The 21,080-nt window shown below is 40.8% G+C and overlaps 2 protein-coding genes across 3 annotated transcripts in view; both read right to left on the minus strand.

Moving 5' to 3' along the window:
• Positions 1–21,080, minus strand: part of gfus.L (GDP-L-fucose synthase L homeolog) — an 88,262-nt gene that overhangs the window by 21,353 nt on the left and 45,829 nt on the right. The gene's annotated exons all lie outside the window — the stretch shown is intronic.
• On the minus strand, positions 11,518–18,768 carry LOC121395216 (GDP-L-fucose synthase-like). Of its 2 annotated transcripts, none has more exons than XM_041568258.1 (9): positions 18,636–18,768; positions 17,330–17,458; positions 17,182–17,255; positions 16,389–16,522; positions 15,797–15,861; positions 15,437–15,503; positions 13,542–13,621; positions 12,701–12,796; positions 11,518–12,205 (listed from the first exon to the last, which is right to left on the minus strand). In XM_041568258.1, exons 1-9 carry the CDS (start codon positions 18,681–18,683, stop codon positions 12,080–12,082), a joined length of 819 nt encoding a protein of 272 aa, XP_041424192.1. In that variant the 5' UTR covers positions 18,684–18,768; the 3' UTR covers positions 11,518–12,079. The 2 variants fall into 2 exon arrangements, with proteins under 2 accessions (XP_041424192.1, XP_041424193.1); XM_041568259.1 differs by lacking the exon at positions 18,636–18,768 and adding an exon at positions 17,771–17,795.

Genomic DNA, 21,080 nt, shown 5'->3' on the forward strand with positions numbered 1-21,080 from the left:
AAATGCATGCCTTAAATAAAGTCCTGAAAACATCCCCTAAATAAAGTCCCTTAATAAAGCCCCTAAATACATCCCCTACATAAAGCCCCTAAATACATCCCCTAAATAAAGCCCCTAAATACAGTCCCTAAATATACCCCCTAAATGCATCCCCTAAATAAATTCCTAAAAACATCCCCTAAATAAAATCCCTAAATAAAACCCCTAAATACATCCACTAAATAAAGCCCCTAAAATACAGTCCCTAAATAAAGGCCTAAATGCATCCCCCTAAATAAAGTCCTAAAAACATTCCCCTAAATATACCCCCTAAATGCATCCCCTAAATAAAAAGTCTAAAAAACATTCCCCTAAATAAAATCCCCTTCAATAAAAAACCCCTAAATACATCCACTAAAATAAAGCTCCGAATTACAGTCCCAAATAAAGCGCCTAAATGCATCCCCTAAATAAAGTCCTAAAAACATCCCCTAAATAAACCTCCTAAATGCACCCTAAATACAGTTCCTAAAAACATTTCCCCTTAAATAAAGTCCCTAAATAAAGCCCCTAAATACATTCCTCTAAATAAAGCCCCTAAATACAGTCCAAAAAAACACCCCCAAATGCATCCCTAATAAACTCCTAAAAAAAACCCCTAAAAAAAGTCCTAAAAAACATCCCCTAAATAAAATCCCTAAATAAAACCCCTAAATACATCCACTAAATAAAGCCCCTAAATACAGTCCCTAATAAGCGCCTAAATGCATCCCCTAAATAAAGTCCTAAAAACATCCCCTAAATAAAATCCCTAAATAAAACCCCTAAATACATCCACTAAATAAAGCCACTAAATAAAGCCCCTAAATAAAGCACGTAAATACAGTCCCTAAATTTACCCCTAAATGCATCCCCTAAATAAAGTCCTAAAAACATCCCCTAAATAAAGTCCCTAAATACATCCCTAAATAAAGCCCCTAAAATACAGTCCCTAAATAACCCCCTAAATAATGTCCTTAAAAACATCCACTAAATAAAGTCCCTAAATAAAGCCCCGAAATATGTCCCCTAAATAAAGCCCCTAAATACAGTCCTAAATATACCCCCTAAATTGCATTCCCTAAATAAAGTCCTAAAAAATCCCCTAAAATAAAAGCCCTAAATAAAAACCCCTAAATACATCTCTAAATAAAGCCCCCTAAATACAGTCCCTTAATGTAAAGCCACTAAAACATTCCCCGAAATAAACGCCAAAATACAGGTCCCTAAATATAAAGCGCCTAAATGCATCCCCAAATAAAGCCCTAAATACAGTCCCCTAAATAAAGCCCCTGAATACAATTCCCCCTAAATAAAGCCCCTAAATACAGTCCCTAAATATACCCCCTAAAATGCCATACCCTAAATAAAGTCCTAAACCATCCCCTAAATAAAGCCCCTTAAATGCATCCCTTAAATAAAGTCCTAAAAACATCCCCGAAATTAAAGTCCCTAAATAAAGCCCCTAAATACATCCCCTAAATACATCCTCTAAAATAAAAGCCCTAAATACAGTCCCGAAAATAAAACCCCCTAAATGCATCCCTTAAATAAAAAGCATTTAAAACAATCCCCTAAATAATAGTCCCTTAAATAAAGCCCCTAAAAATACATCCTCTAAATAAAGCCCCTCAATACAGTCCCTAAAGTAAAGCGCCTTAAATGCATCCCCTTAAATAAAGACCTAAAAACATCCCCTAAATAAAGTCCCTAAAAATAAAAGCCCCAATATGTCCCCTAAATCAAAGCCCTTAAATACAGTCCCAAATATACCCCCCTAAATGCATTCCCCTAAATAAAGTCCTAAAAACATCCCCTAAATAAACCTCCTTTAAATGACATCCCTTAAAATACAGTCAAAAAACATTCCCTTTAAATAAAGTCCCTAAATAAAGCACCCTAAAATACATCTCTAAATAAAGCCCCTAAATACAGTCCCTAAAATTACACCCCCCTAAATGCATCCCCCCAAAATAGAATTCCTAAAAAAAAATCCCTAATATAAAGTCCTAAAAACATCCCCTAAATAAAAATCCGCTAATAAAACCCCTAAATACGATTCCACTAAATAAAGCCCTAAATACAGTCCCTAAAATAAAGCGCCTAAAATGCATCCCCTAAATAAAGTTCCTAAAAACAATCCCCTAAATAAAACCCCCTAAAGCATGCCTTAAATAACAGTTCCTTAAAAAACATCCCCTAAATAAAGTCCCGTAATAAGCCCCTAAATAACATTAACCCCTAAATAAAGCCCCTAAAATACATTCCCCTAAATAAAAGCCCCTAATACAGTCCCTTAAATATACCCCTAAAGGGCATCCCCGAAATTAAATTCCTAAAAACTCCCCTTAAAAAAATGCCCTAATAAAACCCCTAAATACATCCACTAAATAAAGCTCCAAATATAGGTCCCTAAATGAAGCGCCTAAATGCATCCCCTAAATAAAGTCCTAAAAAACATCCCCTAAATAAACCTCCCTAAAATGCATCCTAAAATAAAGTCTAAAAACATCCCCTAAATAAAGTCACCTAAATAAAAGCCCCCTAAATACATCCTCTAAAATAAAGGCCCCTAAAATACAGTCCAAAAAAAATACACCCCCAAATGCATTCCCCTAAAGAAAGCCCCCTAAAATGACAGTTCCCTTAAATATACCCCCTAAAGCATCCCCCTAAATAAAGCGCCTAAATGCACCTAAATAAAGCTCTTAAAAACATCCCCTAAATAAAGTCCCTAAATAAACCCTAAATACAGTCCCTAAATAAAGCGCCTAAATGCATCCCCTAAATAAAGTCCTAAAAAACATCCCTAAATAAAGTCCCTAAATAAAGCCCCAAATACAGTCCCAAATAAAGCGCCTAAATGCATACCTAAATAAAGTCCTAAAAACATCCCCAAATAAACCCCTAAATGCATGCCTTAAATAAAGTCCTAAAAAACATCCCCTAAATAAGTCCCTTAATAAAGCCCCTAAATACATCCCTAAATAAAAGCCCCTAAATACATCCCCTAAAAAAGCCCCTAGAATAACATCCCCTAAATTAAAGCCCCAAAATACAGTCCCTAAATTACCCCCGAAATGCATCCCACTAAATAAAGTCCTTAAAAACATCCCCTAAAATAAAATCGCCTAAATAAAAAGCCCCTAATACATCCACTAAATAAAGCCCTAAATACAGTCCCCTAAATAAAGCGCCTAAATGCATCCCCTAAATAAAGTCCTAAAAAACAATCCCTTAAATATACCCCCTAAATGCTCCCCCTAAATAAAGTCCTAAAAAACCTCCCTAAATAAAACCCTTAATAAAACCCCTAAAAATACATCCACTAAATAAAGCCTCCGAAATACAGTCCCTAAATAAAGCGCCTAAATGGCATCCCCGGAAATAAAAGTCCGGTAAAAACATCCCCTAAATAAACCTCCTTAAATGCATCCCTTAAAAACAGTCCAAAAGAAACATCCCCTAAATAAAGTCCCTAAATAAAAGCCCCTAAATACAATCCTTCTAAATAAAGCCCCTAAATACAGTCCCTAAATACCCCCTAATGCATCCCCCAAAATAAAGTCCTAAAAAAAAATCCCCTAAATAAAGTCCTAAAAAATGCCCCTAAATAAAATCCCTAAATAAAAACCCCTAAAATACATCCACTAAAATAAAGCCCCTAAAATACAGTCCCTAAATAAAGCGCCTAAATGCACCCTAAATAAAGTCCCTAAAAAGCATCCCCGAAATAAACCCCCTAAATGATGCCTTAAATAAAGTCCTAAAAACATCCCCTAAATAAGTCCCTTAATAAAGCCCCTAAATACATCGCCCTAAATAAGCCCCTAAATACATCCCCTAAATAAAGCCCTAAAAATGTACAGTCCCTAAAATAATACCCCCTCCTAAATGCATCCCCTAATTAAATTCCTTAAAAAACAATCCCCTAAATAAAATCCCTAAATAAAAGCCCCTAAATAACCACTTAAATAAAGCTCCTAAATATCAGTCCCTAAATGAAGCGCCCTAAATGCATCCCCGTAAATAAAGTCCTAAAAAACATCCCCTTAAATAAACCCCCTAAATGCACATCCCTTAAAAATGTCCTAAAGAACATCCCCTAAATAAGTCCCTAAATAAAAGCCCCAAATTACATCCTCTAAATAAAAGCCCCTTAAATACAGTCCAAAAATACACGCCCCTAATGCATCCCCTAAATACAGTCCCTAAATACACCCCCTAAATGAATCCCCAAAATAAAGTCCTAAAAAAATCCCCTAAATAAAGTCCTAAAAACATCCCCTAAATAAAATCCCTAAATAAAACCCCTAAATACATCCACTAAATAAAGCCCCTAAATACAGTCCCTAAATAAAGCGCCTAAATGCATCCCTAAATAAAGTCCTAAAAACATCCCCTAAATAAACCCCCTAAATGCATGCCTTAAATAAAGTCCTAAAAACATCCCCTAAATAAAGTCCCTTAATAAAGCCCCTAAATACATCCCCTAAATAAAGCCCCTAAATACATCCCCTAAATAAAGCCCCTAAATACAGTCCCTAAATATACCCCTAAATGCATCCCCTAAATAAATTCCTAAAAACATCCCCTAAATAAAATCCCTAAATAAAACCCCTAAATACATCCACTAAATAAAGCTCCTAAATATAGTCCCTAAATGAAGCGCCTAAATGCATCCCCTAAATAAAGTCCTAAAAACATCCCCTAAATAAACCTCCTAAATGCATCCCTTAAATAAAGTCCTAAAAACATCCCCTAAATAAAGTCCCTAAATAAAGCCCCTAAATACATCCTCTAAATAAAGCCCCTAAATACAGTCCAAAAATACACCCCCTAAATGCATCCCCTAAATAAAGCCCCTAAATACAGTCCCTAAATATACCCCCTAAATGCATCCCCCTAAATAAAGCGCCTAAATGCATCCCCTAAATAAAGTCCTAAAAACATCCCCTAAATAAAGTCCCTAAATAAAGCCCCTAAATACAGTCCCTAAATAAAGCGCCTAAATGCATCCCCTAAATAAAGTCCTAAAAACATCCCCTTAATAAACCCCCTAAATGCATGCCTTAAATAAAGTCCTAAAAACATCCCCTAAATAAAGTCCCTTAATAAAGCCCCTAAATACATCCCCTAAATAAAGCCCCTAAATACATCCCCTAAATAAAGCCCCTAAATACAGCCCCTAAATACAGTCCCTAAATATACCCCCTAAATGCATCCCCTAAATAAAGTCCTAAAAACATCCCCTAAATAAAATCTCTAAATAAAACCCCTAAATACATCCACTAAATAAAGCTCCTAAATACAGTCCCTAAATAAAACCCCTAAATACATCCACTAAATAAAGCGCCTAAATGCATCCCCTAAATAAAGTCCTAAAAACATCCCCTAAATAAACCCCCTAAATGCATCCCTTAAATAAAGTCCTAAAAACATCCCCTAAATAAAATCCCTAAATAAAACCCCTAAATACATCCACTAAATAAAGCCCCTAAATACAGTCCCTAAATAAAGCGCCTAAATGCATCCCCTAAATAAAGTCCTAAAAACATCCCCTAAATAAAATCCCTAAATAAAACCCCTAAATACATCCACTAAATAAAGCCCCTAAATACAGTCCCTAAATAAAGCGCCTAAATGCATCCCCTAAATAAAGTCCTAAAAACATCCCCTAAATAAAATCCCTAAATAAAACCCCTAAATACATCCACTAAATAAAGCCACTAAATAAAGCCCCTAAATAAAGCACGTAAATACAGTCCCTAAATATACCCCCTAAATGCATCCCCTAAATAAAGTCCTAAAAACATCCCCTAAATAAAGTCCCTAAATAAAGCCCCTAAATACATCCCCTAAATAAAGCCCCTAAATACAGTCCCTAAATAAACCCCCTAAATAATGTCCTTAAAAACATCCACTAAATAAAGTCCCTAAATAAAGCCCCGAAATATGTCCCTTAAATAAAGCCCCTAAATACAGTCCCTAAATATACCCCCTAAATGCATTCCCTAAATAAAGTCCTAAAAACAACCCCTAAATAAAATCCCTAAATAAAACCCCTAAATACATCCTCTAAATAAAGCCCCTAAATATACCCCCTAAATGCATTCCCTAAATAAAGTCCTAAAAACATCCCCTAAATAAAATCCCTAAATAAAACCCCTAAATACATCCTCTAAATAAAGCCCCTAAATACAGTCCCTTAATAAAGCCACTAAATACATCCCCGAAATAAAGCGCCTAAATACAGTCCCTAAATAAAGCGCCTAAATGCATCCCCTAAATAAAGCCCCTAAATACAGTCCCTAAATAAAGCACCTGAAAACATCCCCTAAATAAAGCCCCTAAATACAGTCCCTAAATATACCCCCTAAATGCATCCCCTAAATAAATTCCTAAAAACATCCCCTAAATAAAATCCCTAAATAAAACCCCTAAATACATCCACTAAATAAAGCTCCTAAATATAGTCCCTAAATGAAGCGCCTAAATGCATCCCCTAAATAAAGTCCTAAAAACATCCCCTAAATAAACCCCCTAAATGCATCCCTTAAATAAAGTCCTAAAAACATCCCCTAAATAAAGTCCCTAAATAAAGCCCCTAAATACATCCTCTAAATAAAGCCCCTAAATACAGTCCAAAAATACACCCCCTAAATGCATCCCCTAAATAAAGCCCCTAAATACAGTCCCTAAATATACCCCCTAAATGCATCCCCCTAAATAAAGCGCCTAAATGCATCCCCTAAATAAAGTCCTAAAAACATCCCCTCAATAAAGTCCCTAAATAAAGCCCCTAAATACAGTCCCTAAATAAAGCGCCTAAATGCATCCCCTAAATAAAGTCCTAAAAACATCCCCTAAATAAACCCCCTAAATGCATGCCTTAAATAAAGTCCTAAAAACATCCCCTAAATAAAGTCCCTTAATAAAGCCCCTAAATACATCCCCTAAATAAAGCCCCTAAATACATCCCCTAAATAAAGCCCCTAAATACATCCCCTAAATAAAGCCGCTAAATACAGTCCCTAAATATACCCCCTAAATGCATCCCCTAAATAAAGTCCTAAAAACATCCCCTAAATAAAATCCCTAAATAAAACCCCTAAATACATCCACTAAATAAAGCCCCTAAATACAGTCCCTAAATAAAGCGCCTAAATGCATCCCCTAAATAAAGTCCTAAAAACATCCCCTAAATATACCCCCTAAATGCATCCCCTAAATAAAGTCCTAAAAACATCCCCTAAATAAAATCCCTTAATAAAACCCCTAAATACATCCACTAAATAAAGCTCCGAAATACAGTCCCTAAATAAAGCGCCTAAATGCATTCCCTAAATAAAGTCCTAAAAACATCCCCTAAATAAACCTCCTAAATGCATCCCTTAAATACAGTCCTAAATACATCCCCTAAATAAAGCCCCTAAATACATCCCCTAAATAAAGCCCCTAAATACAGCCCCTAAATACAGTCCCTAAATATACCCCCTAAATGCATCCCCTAAATAAAGTCCTAAAAACATCCCCTAAATAAAATCCCTAAATAAAACCCCTAAATACATCCACTAAATAAAGCTCCTAAATACAGTCCCTAAATAAAACCCCTAAATACATCCACTAAATAAAGCGCCTAAATGCATCCCCTAAATAAAGTCCTAAAAACATCCCCTAAATAAACCCCCTAAATGCATCCCTTAAATAAAGTCCTAAAAACATCCCCTAAATAAAGTCCCTAAATAAAGCCCCTAAATACATCCTCTAAATAAAGCCCCTAAATACAGTCCAAAAATACACCCCCTAAATGCATCCCCTAAATAAACTCCTAAAAAAAAACCCTAAAAAAAGTCCTAAAAACATCCCCTAAATAAAATCCCTAAATAAAACCCCTAAATACATCCACTAAATAAAGCCCCTAAATACAGTCCCTAAATAAAGCGCCTAAATGCATCCCCTAAATAAAGTCCTAAAAACATCCCCTAAATAAAATCCCTAAATAAAACCCCTAAATACATCCACTAAATAAAGCCACTAAATAAAGCCCCTAAATAAAGCACGTAAATACAGTCCCTAAATATACCCCCTAAATGCATCCCCTAAATAAAGTCCTAAAAACATCCCCTAAATAAAGTCCCTAAATAAAGCCCCTAAATACATCCCCTAAATAAAGCCCCTAAATACAGTCCCTAAATAAACCCCCTAAATGCATTCCCTAAATAAAGTCCTAAAAACATCCCCTAAATAAAATCCCTAAATAAAACCCCTAAATACATCCTCTAAATAAAGCCCCTAAATACAGTCCCTTAATAAAGCCACTAAATACATCCCCGAAATAAAGCGCCTAAATACAGTCCCTAAATAAAGCGCCTAAATGCATCCCCTAAATAAAGCCCCTAAATACAGTCCCTAAATAAAGCCCCTGAATACATCCCCTAAATAAAGCCCCTAAATACAGTCCCTAAATATACCCCCTAAATGCATCCCCTAAATAAATTCCTAAAAACATCCCCTAAATAAAATCCCTAAATAAAACCCCTAAATACATCCACTAAATAAAGCTCCTAAATATAGTCCCTAAATGAAGCGCCTAAATGCATCCCCTAAATAAAGTCCTAAAAACATCCCCTAAATAAACCCCCTAAATGCATCCCTTAAATAAAGTCCTAAAAACATCCCCTAAATAAAGTCCCTAAATAAAGCCCCTAAATACATCCTCTAAATAAAGCCCCTAAATACAGTCCAAAAATACACCCCCTAAATGCATCCCCTAAATAAAGCCCCTAAATACAGTCCCTAAATATACCCCCTAAATGCATCCCCCTAAATAAAGTCCTAAAAACATCCCCTAAATAAAGTCCCTAAATAAAGCCCCTAAATACAGTCCCTAAATAAAGCGCCTAAATGCATCCCCTAAATAAAGTCCTAAAAACATCCCCTAAATAAACCCCCTAAATGCATGCCTTAAATAAAGTCCTAAAAACATCCCCTAAATAAAGTCCCTTAATAAAGCCCCTAAATACATCCCCTAAATAAAGCCCCTAAATACATCCCCTAAATAAAGCCCCTAAATACATCCCCTAAATAAAGCCCCTAAATACAGTCCCTAAATATACCCCCTAAATGCATCCCCTAAATAAAGTCCTAAAAACATCCCCTAAATAAAATCCCTAAATAAAACCCCTAAATACATCCACTAAATAAAGCCCCTAAATACAGTCCCTAAATAAAGCGCCTAAATGCATCCCCTAAATAAAGTCCTAAAAACATCCCCTAAATATACCCCCTAAATGCATCCCCTAAATAAAGTCCTAAAAACATCCCCTAAATAAAATCCCTTAATAAAACCCCTAAATACATCCACTAAATAAAGCTCCGAAATACAGTCCCTAAATAAAGCGCCTAAATGCATCCCCTAAATAAAGTCCTAAAAACATCCCCTAAATAAACCTCCTAAATGCATCCCTTAAATACAGTCCTAAAAACATCCCCTAAATAAAGTCCCTAAATAAAGCCCCTAAATACATCCTCTAAATAAAGCCCCTAAATACAGTCCCTAAATAAACCCCCTAAATGCATCCCCTAAATAAAGCCCCTAAATACATCCCCTAAATAAAGCCCCTAAATACAGTCCCTAAATAAAGCCCCTAAAAACATCCCCTAAATTCAGTCCCCTCTTTTTTAAAATAAAAAGGAAATAAATAACAAGGAAATAAATAGGAAATTAATAACAAGGAAATAAATAGGAAACTAATAGAGGAAATAAATAGAAAGGGTTACTTTTTATTTCTGTTTCATGACTACAAACAACTAGACACAGACATTTCTCTTCTTTTTCCTTTTCTCTCACTTTTACTTTTCATTTTGTCATTTGTGAAAAAAGAAATAAAATTCACCTTTCCAAGAAAATGGCGTCTTTCTTGAATATTCCCAGGCATGAAATAAAAGCAGCGGCCACTAGTGGCCAACTGGGCCTCCATGTGTCCCTGAGATGGGTGAGCAATAAATGTGCAGAGTGCAGCACTTGTATAATGTACAGACACATGAGGGCTAGGAATGGCTAGAGGAGGGGACAGGGCCAATGAGGGGCCACATAGAAATGTTATAGCAAAGCCCATGGGAGGATTGAGGAATGTGCAACTCCCTGCATGTGGACTAATGGGAGTTGTACAGTTGTTCTAATGAATGTGGCCCCAGTACTACAGGCAGCTAATGTGGGATTGTATGCTGAGGGCTTACTAGAAGCCTGGAGTGGATGCAAGTTGGACTGGAGTCAGTATCAGACACAGCACAAGCTGACTATTATTTCCCAGGGCCCATTATTCATGATGTCAGGGAAGCCACTCCCATTCCTCTGTGTCTCCCCCAGAGCCTCTGTGCCAGGCAACTCAACACTTTCCCCACTGGTGACCCTCTATGAAAGGTACGGGGGAGGGGATTATCCTCATTAACAAACAGGTTAGTTCTCCTTTAAGGAATGCTGGGAGTTACTGTACATGTAATACTGAGGATCACAAGGAATGCTGGGAGTTACTGTACATGTAATACTAAGGGTCACAGGGAATGCTGGGAGTTACTGTACATGTAATACTGTGGGTCACAGGGAATACTGGGAGTTACTGTACATGTAATACTGAGGGTCACAGGGAATGCTGGGAGTTACTGTATTCTTGGGGACCCCCTGGAACCCCACACAGAGTGAGAGTCACTAAGAGTCACTAGGCTACTGAGCTTGTGGTGGCTTTGGGGCTGCCCAGGTCACTAGCCTCACTCTCTTGCACTGCCGGGACCCTAGCCCAACACTGGCCCCCCACCCATAGGACCCTCACCTTCTGGCTCCTGCAGCCCCCCAGCTCTGCCCCATGAACCCCCACCTGCAACTGGAGAAGCAAAGCAATGGCACGTGTGATTGTGGGAAGGGAAAAAGCCTGGGGGGCTACAATAGAGATGTTGGGGTGACAAAGCTGCTTCTGTACATCAGTGTATATGGGCCACAAGTACAAGCTCCATCTATAGTTGTTACACCAGGTGGAGCTACAAGTGCTCAGTCAGTGTTGGACATGAATTGTGCTGTAACCACAGATGGAGCTTGAGTGTCTCCTCCCCTTTATCCTCATTGGCTGCACTAAATGTTTCTATTCTACAAATAAAGCGCAACACATGGGCTCCCAGGCTTTAGTAGGGCAATAAGCAAAAATCCTGGGCAGGGGCATGTGACTGTCAGTATCCAATGTGAACACAGGGAGCAGTTAATATTGATGTGAATGTGACCCCCGGGGGTGCAGAATGAGCCAGGAGGAGCCCACAGCCCCACATGCCCCCCTCCCCTGGGCACAGAGCTTGGTGAATTAGTTGCCATTTGGTTGCCATGTAGAGGAACACAGCACAGTCACAAGTAGGTAGAGACCCTGAAACTGCCACTGGCTAATAAACCTGTAGCCCATACAGACAAAGGGCAACTGCTCCAAATCCTGAGAGAGAAACACAAACAAAAGATTTACTTCCAAATGAGACCATTTTAATCAGGAACATTGGTACCAACCTGCACACACATTGCCTGGATTTCTATAGATACAATATATATATATAATGTACTGTACTATTTCTATAGATACAATATATATATAATGTACTGTACTATTTCTATAGATACAATATATATATAATGTACTGTACTATTTCTATAGATACAATATACATAATGTACCAGTCTGATGGGTGGATCATGGGAAGCTGCAGACTGCACTGGTAGAACAGAATGGAGCAGTCTAATATCACACTTGCACCCCCGGGTACCATGAGCAGGATATTTGTAATCAGCCCCATCCTGTATGTGTTACACTTACCCCAATTCTCCCTAAATCTTACAAATGTGCTCATGTGCCAGTGCAGGAGCCAGACCCGCGGGGCCCCACTGTAGGTACAGTACTGATCAATAAAGGGCAAATACATTAACCAATCACCCTCCACTAAGATTCCTGACAGAAAGACAGATCTACAATTTCTGATGCTGCTTCACAGATGCAAATAATTCATCTCCCACCACCAGTCCCAGGGGTCACGGGCACCGCTCTCCCTCGCCAGGGGCCCGAACATCAAGCACTTTGTCTGTGCAAACTGCCATCTCTTCACTTTCTGGCCTGGGCATAGTTACTGTTAAACCAGTTACAGGTTTCCTGCACCGCTAAAGGGAAGAAACAGCAGCATTAGTACATGTACCTCCTTTCTCTATGGACACGCGTGTGTGTATGAGTGTGTGTGTGTGTATATACACGTATGTAACTAGCAGTCTTTATTAGAGCTCTGCTGCTACAGATAATGGGCTCCTGCTTATCTGTGAGGCTAAACAGTCGTAATTGTAACAAAGGGCTGAAGGAAGTTTGTCATCTTTTGTGACACTCATCTAATTACGGGGGGGGGGGGGGTAATTAATCAGGAATCAAAACAATGCTCTGTTACTGTTTTATATACATAATAACTAAGTAAATACACATATTGATAAAAACAATAATAGGCAGAAAGTATTTCCAGCACAAGTTCTGTTTGTGTTGTTCATGTGGGAAGAAGGACTGTATACGTGTGTACTGGCCCTTTAATGTGTCGCACTGGTGTAACACACACATCACTAGTACTGGTTATGGTCACAATGTTGCCGGGCTGTACCACTCGCCTCTCTTACCTTTAAGGGGGTGAACTGAAAGTCCGGCAGGTATTTCCTGAGCTTGTGGTTACTCGCAGTCTTCTTGAACTGCCCATCAGACTTTGTGCTGTTGAACTGAGGTCGGGGCAGTTAAGGGTAAAACATTTTGTAGTCTAGTAGACTTCCAACAGTGAGGTGTTCTCTTCCCCATGGTCAATCAGGAACCACTCCCTGTGAAATGGACCTCCCCCAAGTACTCAAACCTCTTCCCTAAACCCCTGGGCTGTTCTCTTCCCCATGGTCAATCAGGAACCACTCCCTGTGAAATGGACCTCCCCCAAGTACTCAAACCTCTTCCCTAAACCCCTGGGCTGTTCTCTTCCCCATGGTCAATCAGGAACCACTCCCTGTGAAATGGACCTCCCCCAAGTACTCAAACCTCTTCCCTAAACCCCTGGGCTGTTCTCTTCCCCATGGTCAGGCAGGAAAATCCTCCTGGAGAGAAAGTGAATCCATTAGGGGCCCAGTAATTAGCCAGGTCCAGTGCTCTGATTCTCTGTACTTCTTGCTCGTACTCTCCTCTCTGTCTCATGCTCAGGGAGGAACTGCCCCCAGGGGAAGTGAATTCAATCTCCTATTGGATTGTGGGTAAGTGGGCAGGGCTTATCACCTGTCCCTTTCATTTGGGTCCAGATTCAGAGCTTTGTCCCTGGGTAAGTGAGGGTTAAATTCCCGTAGCCACTTAGTAGGGTGGGTTAACCCCTTCATTCCCTAACATGCATGGGCACTGCTGGTGAGTGAGTGTGTATTAGTGAGTGTGAGTACAGACACAGAGCATGTGTGTATCTATTAGACGTATAAATACTCAGCCCAAGGATACAATCAGCTCTCCCTTAAACTCCATGGCTGCTACGATGCTCTCGGCTGCTTCCTTGATGGACACCTCATCCTCCTCTCCAACTGGAACAGAACAAGTCACAGATCAGCACATGAACCCAAATGAGCTTCAGTACAATGATAACCCCCGACTTATGCTTCACACTTATTAGCTCCCCCTATAATATATATAGTGGATAATGTACCCCCTACTGTAATTTATAAAGATATTATTAGTCACCGAGGAGTTATGTGACCATATAAAAGCACGAGGCCGCAGGCCGAGTGTTTTTATACAGGTCACATAACTACGAGGTGACTACTAATATCTGTATAAATTTAAGTAGGGGGTACATTATGCATTATAATCTACAGTTTTTGTGTCCAGTGTCTTCCTTCCTATATATGTGTAGTATTTTACTGGCTTTGCCCTATGTGCTGCAAAATTACGGTTTTAATGCTGTTTTCCTTCCCCACCCACTTACTTAATTTTATCCCTGTAGTTATTTTTTGTGTGGAAAAGCGCCTCTTTTTGAATTCCATCAGTTTTTTTCCAATATACGTTGTATCCTGCTCTGGGTCACGTCAGTTGCAGGGGAGGGGGAAGGTGAGGGGAAGGAAAGTGTCAGAGGACTGGAGAATGAGGGCTGGAGGCAGAGCAATACCGGAGATTGTGTGAGGGAGACTGAACAGCCGACACGGAGAACCATGAAAGTGAAAGTTAAGATGGTGGGTGAAAGGGAGGGGGAGCGATATAATGAGAGAAGAGGCACTGTGCGAACAGGAGGGAGCCCATTAAGCGATCGTGTGAGGCGGGACCTAGACCAAACAGACACTGAGGGGGCAGGACCTGAGAGAGAAGCAGCCGAGAGATAGTGAGACAGGAGGAGCGCGCCGGTGGTAAGGAAGAGCTGAGGCAGGGAATTAGAAAGAAGGGGGGCAGAATGGAGAAAGAGAGCAGCAGCGGCAAGTGCTCACTCTCTCTAGCTTAGAAACGGCGCGTTCTGACGTCAGAACGCGCCGTTTATAGGGATATAATTTACAGTCTGGTCCCATAGGGAAATGACCAGACTGTAGATTATATATATATATATATATAAACCCAGGTGTTATTAGCTCATCTGCACTTTCAGCTTTTCTTTGCTGCCATTATCTCTAAGGCTTGTCTCTATCCATAGCCCTCCCTTCCTCTACTGCTCCAACTCCTTCTGAGAAGCCAATGGGCTGACAGGTATGTCATATACAGGTATAGCAGCACCTTCATCCCCCAACTACACCCATAATAATCTATGCTCACATATTCTACAACTGCCCCCTGTACTAAGCACAATTCAGCAGGAACAGTCCCTAATTTTGCTCATAGTCTGTACAGAGAGATCCCATAAAACTATGGTACATAGGTATTCCTCTGTACTAAGCACAATTCAGCAGGAACAGTCCCTAAGTTTGCTCATAGTCTGTACAGAGAGATCCCATAAAACTATGGCACATAGGTATTCCCTGTACTAAGCACAATTCAACAGGAACAGCCCCTAAGTTTGCTCATAGTCTGTACAGAGAGATCCCATAAAACTATGGCACATAGGTATTCCCTGTACTAAGCACAATTCAACAGGAACAGTCCCCTAAGTTTGCTCATAGTCTGTACAGAGAGATCCCATAAAACTATGGCAGCAAAGGTATTCCCTGTACTAAGCACAATTCAGCAGGAACAGCCCCTAAGTTTACTTAAAGTAGCAATATGTGTATTTTCAATGTTATAAAGAGTATACCATGGTTTATATGAAATAGGAATAGCTTTGGCCCATGGAGGGGAAATTGTCTTATCCAGAACAGTAAGTGTGAACATACAAAGAGAGCTAACAGGTAAGTATCTGGGGTACAGGTAGCACTTCTTACCAGAAAGAATAATGGGGTCAACCTCATTGTACTCCCTCAGCACCCAAATGAAAAGCCTTGCAAGATCCTAGGATAGAAACACACACAGTTAGATGTAGGGGCTGAAGCGCAACCAACCCAACCCTTAAAGCTACAGTCAGAGTCAGAACCTCTGCTCAGTGTTGTGTGTGGGCACCAGCAGACATGGGGTTGGCCTGGGTACAGACACACAAACAGATTTCTGTGTGAGACTGGTGAGGAGTTAGACTGTCTCTGGCCATCTGTGTACAGCAGTCTCTAGCTGAGGTGAAGACATTGCACATTTCTATTTTTGGTTAAGCCCAGCTCTGCCCTTGGATATACAATACTCCTGTCCCTTACCAGTGAATAGATGAACTGTCTCCGTGGTTGCCCCGTGCCCCAGATAGAGAGAGCAGTGCCATTCTCTGAAACCACAAGAAGCCATTGTTAGTCCTAGAGTGGAACAAACCCCTGTCTGACTGAGCAAGGAATGGATCTACCTGAGCTGCTCAGTACTTACATCTGAATCCAGTGTATCCCCATCATTTCTACTATCTGTTGTACTACATGAGTAACATATTGCTCTTACCAAAGACATATATAACTAAACCCAAATACGCACATAAATGTGACCTATTGATGTGGTTCACTCAGTATATATAGAGAAATCATATATATAAAATCATTATTTAGTGGCAGGAATGGTTTAGATGATCCAAGTGGGCCCCAGTGAAGCCAATAATACTCCATGCAGAGCTGTGACCCGACTGCTTCTTCCCCTACACACACAAGAATATGCAGACTCCATACAAATGTGCAGGGAGGCTGCAGTAGAAAGCCCTGTGCAACTTAATGTTTCCAAGCCTGGAATTGAGTAGAATTCTAAGTACAACTATAAATCTCTCATGGTGGGTTGTGCGTCTGATACTGAGCAAGTTGTGCAAAAACTCACGCTTGGCCGAGTAGACTTTGTGGATGAGCCCCGGCAGGACGTGCCCATCGTCAATATTGAAATTATCGTGTGGGCCGAAGACGTTGGTGGGAATGACGGAGGTGAACTTACAGCCGTGCTGTTCATAGTAAGCTCTGGAGACAAGACATTCATGGGAATAAAAGACAATGGCGTCTGCTGGGAGACTGAATCTTCACCAGCCCCATTAAAGGGTGATTCACCTTTATGTTAACTCTTAGTATGTTATAGAATGGCCTGTTCTAAGCAACTTTCAACTGGTCTTCATTATTTATAGTTTTTGAATGATTTGCCTCCTTCTTCTGACTCTTTTCAGCTTTCAAATGGGGGTCAATGACCCCATTAAAAAAAAACAAATGGTCTGTAAGGCTACATCCGTATTGTTATTGCTACTTTTTATTACTCATCTTTCTTTTCATGCTTCTCCTATTTATATTCCAGTCTTTTAGTCAAATCAGTGCATGGTTGCTAGGGGAATTTGGACCCTAGCGCCCTGATGACTGAAATTGCAAACTGGAGAGCTGCTGAATAAAAAGCTAAATAAGTCAAAAACCACAAATAATAAAAAATGAAAACCAATTGCAAATTGTCTCAGAATATCCCTCTCTACGTTATAGTAACAGTTAAATTAAAGCTAAACAAGCCCTTTAATTAGGGGATATTTGTGAAGCTGCTAGTGGCTGCCTGTAAAACAATGGCACAGGTAGGTCCTTGCCCTACACCACTAACAGATAGAGGCAGATATTTCTATTAGCCCTAAATGTTAATACTCCACCTGTTCTGCACATCGATCATTCTCTTTGCATAGGAATAGCCAAAGTTAGAGGTGTGGGGGGGCCCGTTGTGGATCTGGAAGGAAAGGCAGGAGTGAATGTAACAAAACAGGAGAATGTGGGCAAGTGACAGGAGTGGGCCGCACTTACCATGGTCTCATCGATAGGATAGGTGGTCTTGTCTGGGAAGATGCAGGTAGAAAGGCACGACACCACCTTCTGGACCCCCATTTCGTAGGCAGAATGCAGGACATTGTCATTGATGTGCAGGTTGTTTCTCTGGGGGGAGAGAGGTGTTTCCATGAATCTGTTTTTGTGCCTCTATGTGATAAATAAACTGGGGGAGAGGGATTAGGAAACTGCCCCCTGAATGTTTGGGAGGGAATTTGGGGAAAGTCCTTCATGAGCTACTGCCCCACTGTCTGTACAGCTGCACTCGTTCCCTCGCACCATCAATTTATTCCTAACAGTCTGTTTATATAAAGGCAAGTGGAAGTCTGTGGATTCTCTAGCAAATGTAGGGAATTAGTGTAAAACCCTGTAAGCAGAGATCAAGGCCAGAGCCTGTATGTGTGAGCTGTAAGCTGTTACCTAGCAACCAGCTAGTCAGTCATCTCAGTGCAACAGGAAGTGACACAGCAGCTAGTGAGTGGCAGGCAGGAAGAGGAAGTCACAGAGACTGGCAAAAGAAGAAAGCCTGGCATAGAGAGCCGCATGGTGGACAGAGAAGGAAGCAAGAGAGCTGCTGGTGGGACCAGAGAGCTGAGAGGCTGCACCACATTCATTTGGATCAGACTGGCACAGGGAAGCCACATACTGTGCCTGGAGAGACAGAGAGTGTGAGAGGAATCCAGACTGGAGGAACAACCAGCAGGAGATTCCTATCTGAGCATCCAAAGGGGCTGGTAGTCTCACTGTATGTCTGACTGTGCTGGACTCACCTGAGAGACTCTAATGTATCCGAGGAGGATTTGTGTGTATCCTGGTTAAAGGGACAGTACCCAAAAGAGGCACTGAAGATACAGAGACTGTTTATTAAAGGACAATAAAGGACTTTGATTTTCCATAGTTCGCTAGACAGCTTTGCCCGAGCAAGTTAGTTTGTTAGTATTGCCACCGGTTAGGAATGCTGCGTCTATTAGGTGCCCATTTATTTTAAACACTTATTTAAGATAACCAATAAGGTGTGTGTTATTACTGTATTCCTAATGGTGCCACCCGTAGGTGCATTCCTGGATCCCACTAGGTGGAGGCACTGCACTAGTAAGTACCAGGTACCCAGTCTCTCCCAATACCACTGCGGAGTGGCTCAGGTTTGTCCCATGTCATCAGGTAAGCGCCACGCGTGGAGTGTAACACCAACAAACAGGTGTCAAAAGGGTTACACAAATAACTACAGATCCACCAGCCCCAATATCTGCTCTCACTTGTGTAAATGCCCCCCAGCACTTCTCACCAGGAAATCCAGGTTGTACTTCATGTTCCGGAACAGCACCCCCACCATAGCCGCCAAGTGAATAACATGAGTGGGTTTGTGCTTCTCAAACAGACATTTGGTGTCGGCCGCATTCCTGTAGGGACGATACTGTTAGTGGGGGATGAGACTGCACCCAACTTTTATCTCTCAAACTCTCATACACACACACAACAATCAAAGAAGATTTAGGGCTATGAAAAAGGGTGCCCCAATATCCCCAGTATTCTATCTGCAAATCACCCCAAATCTCCCCCTAACTGACCTTCAGACTGGGCCCCCTTAGCTCATAACAAGGTTACAGATATATAGAAACATTGGGGTGTCACCCTGCTATAGTTCCAGGGGTACCCAGGGTACAAATAAACACTCACCCCAAATCTCCTCCTAACTGACCTTCAGACTGGGCCCCCTTAGCTCATAACAAGGTTACAGATATATAGAAACATTAGGGTGTCACCCTGCTATAGTTCCAGGGGTACCCAGGGTACAAATAAGCACTCACCCCAAATCTCCCCCTAACTGACCTTCAGACTGGGCCCCCTTAGCTCATAACAAGGTTACAGATATATAGAAACATTGGGGTAACAGTCACCCTGCTATAGTTCCAGGGGTACCCAGGGTACAAATAAACACTCACCCCAAATCTCCCCCTAACTGACCTTCAGACTGGGCCCCCTTAGCTCATAACAAGGTTACAGATATATAGAAACATTGGGGTGTCACCCTGCTATAGTTCCAGGGGTACCCAGGGTACAAATAAACACTCACCCCAAATCTCCCCCTAACTGACCTTCAGACTGGGCCCCCTTAGCTCATAACAAGGTTACAGATATATAGAAACATTGGGTGTCACCCTGCTATAGTTCCAGGGGTACCCAGGGTACAAATAAGCACTCACCCCAAATCTCCCCCTTACTGACCTTCAGACTGGGCCCCCTTAGCTCATAACAAGGTTACAGATATATAGAAACATTGGGGTAACAGTCACCCTGCTATAGTTCCAGGGGTACCCAGGGTACAAATAAACACTCACCCCAAATCTCCCCCTAACTGACCTTCAGACTGGGCCCCCTTAGCTCATAACAAGGTTACAGATATATAGAAACATTGGGGTGTCACCCTGCTATAGTTCCAGGGGTACCCAGGGTACAAATAAACACTCACCCCAAATCTCCCCCTAACTGACCTTCAGACTGGGCCCCCTTAGCTCATAACAAGGTTACAGATATATAGAAACATTGGGGTGTCACCCTGCTATAGTTCCAGGGGTACCCAGGGTACAAATAAGCACTCACCCCAAATCTCCCCCTAACTGACCTTCAGACTGGGCCCCCTTAGCTCATAACAAGGTTACAGATATATAGAAACATTGGGGTGTCACCCTGCTATAGTTCCAGGGGTACCCAGGGTACAAATAAGCACTCACCCCAAATCTCCCCCTAACTGACCTTCAGACTGGGCCCCCTTAGCTCATAACAAGGTTACAGATATATAGAAACATTGGGGTAACAGTCACCCTGCTATAGTTCCAGGGGTACCCAGGGTACAAATAATCACTCACCCCAAATCTCCCCCTAACTGGCCTTCAGACTGGGCCCCCTTAGCTCATAACAAGGTTACAGATATATAGAAACATTGGGGTGTCACCCTGCTATAGTTCCAGGGGTACCCAGGGTACAAATAAGCACTCACCCCAAATCTCCCCCTAACTGACCTTCAGACTGGGCCCCCTTAGCTCATAACAAGGTTACAGATATATAGAAACATTGGGGTGTCACCCTGCTATAGTTCCAGGGGTACCCAGGGTACAAATAAGCACTCACCCCAAATCTCCCCCTAACTGACCTTCAGACTGGGCCCCCTTAGCTCATAACAAGGTTACAGATATATAGAAACATTGGGGTAACAGTCACCCTGCTATAGTTCCAGGGGTACCCAGGGTACAAATAAACACTCACCCCAAATCTCCCCCTAACTGACCTTCAGACATAACAAGGTTACAGATATATAGACTGTACTGCAGAATTGTTTAAATATAAAAAACAAGAAACAGAGATATCCAGTTTATCACATTCATATCAGTTTATTAATTGTTTATATTGATTATAATGAACAGAAAAGTACTAGAGAAAAACAGAATACTGCACTAAAATGACACAAAATTATACAAGGAATCAATAACCCATGTCCTGCTTAATTATTATTTATCAGAGTTAATCAATTCTGGATTTCAACATTTTGGGCTGATTTCTCTCTGATTTTCACAAAGTCAATGTGACACAGGGCAAATTATGCAGATTTTCCAAAAAAAATGCTCAAAAATGCCATTAATTGATATAAAATGATCTGCAGTCTGATTGGGCAGCAAAACACTCACATTCTATCCATGTGCCATTGCCCCAAAAATATCTGTTCCCTAGAGAA

The sequence above is a fragment of the Xenopus laevis genome, chromosome 6S (genome assembly GCF_017654675.1).
Source record: "Xenopus laevis strain J_2021 chromosome 6S, Xenopus_laevis_v10.1, whole genome shotgun sequence".
In the NCBI taxonomy this organism is placed as follows: domain Eukaryota; kingdom Metazoa; phylum Chordata; class Amphibia; order Anura; family Pipidae; genus Xenopus; species Xenopus laevis.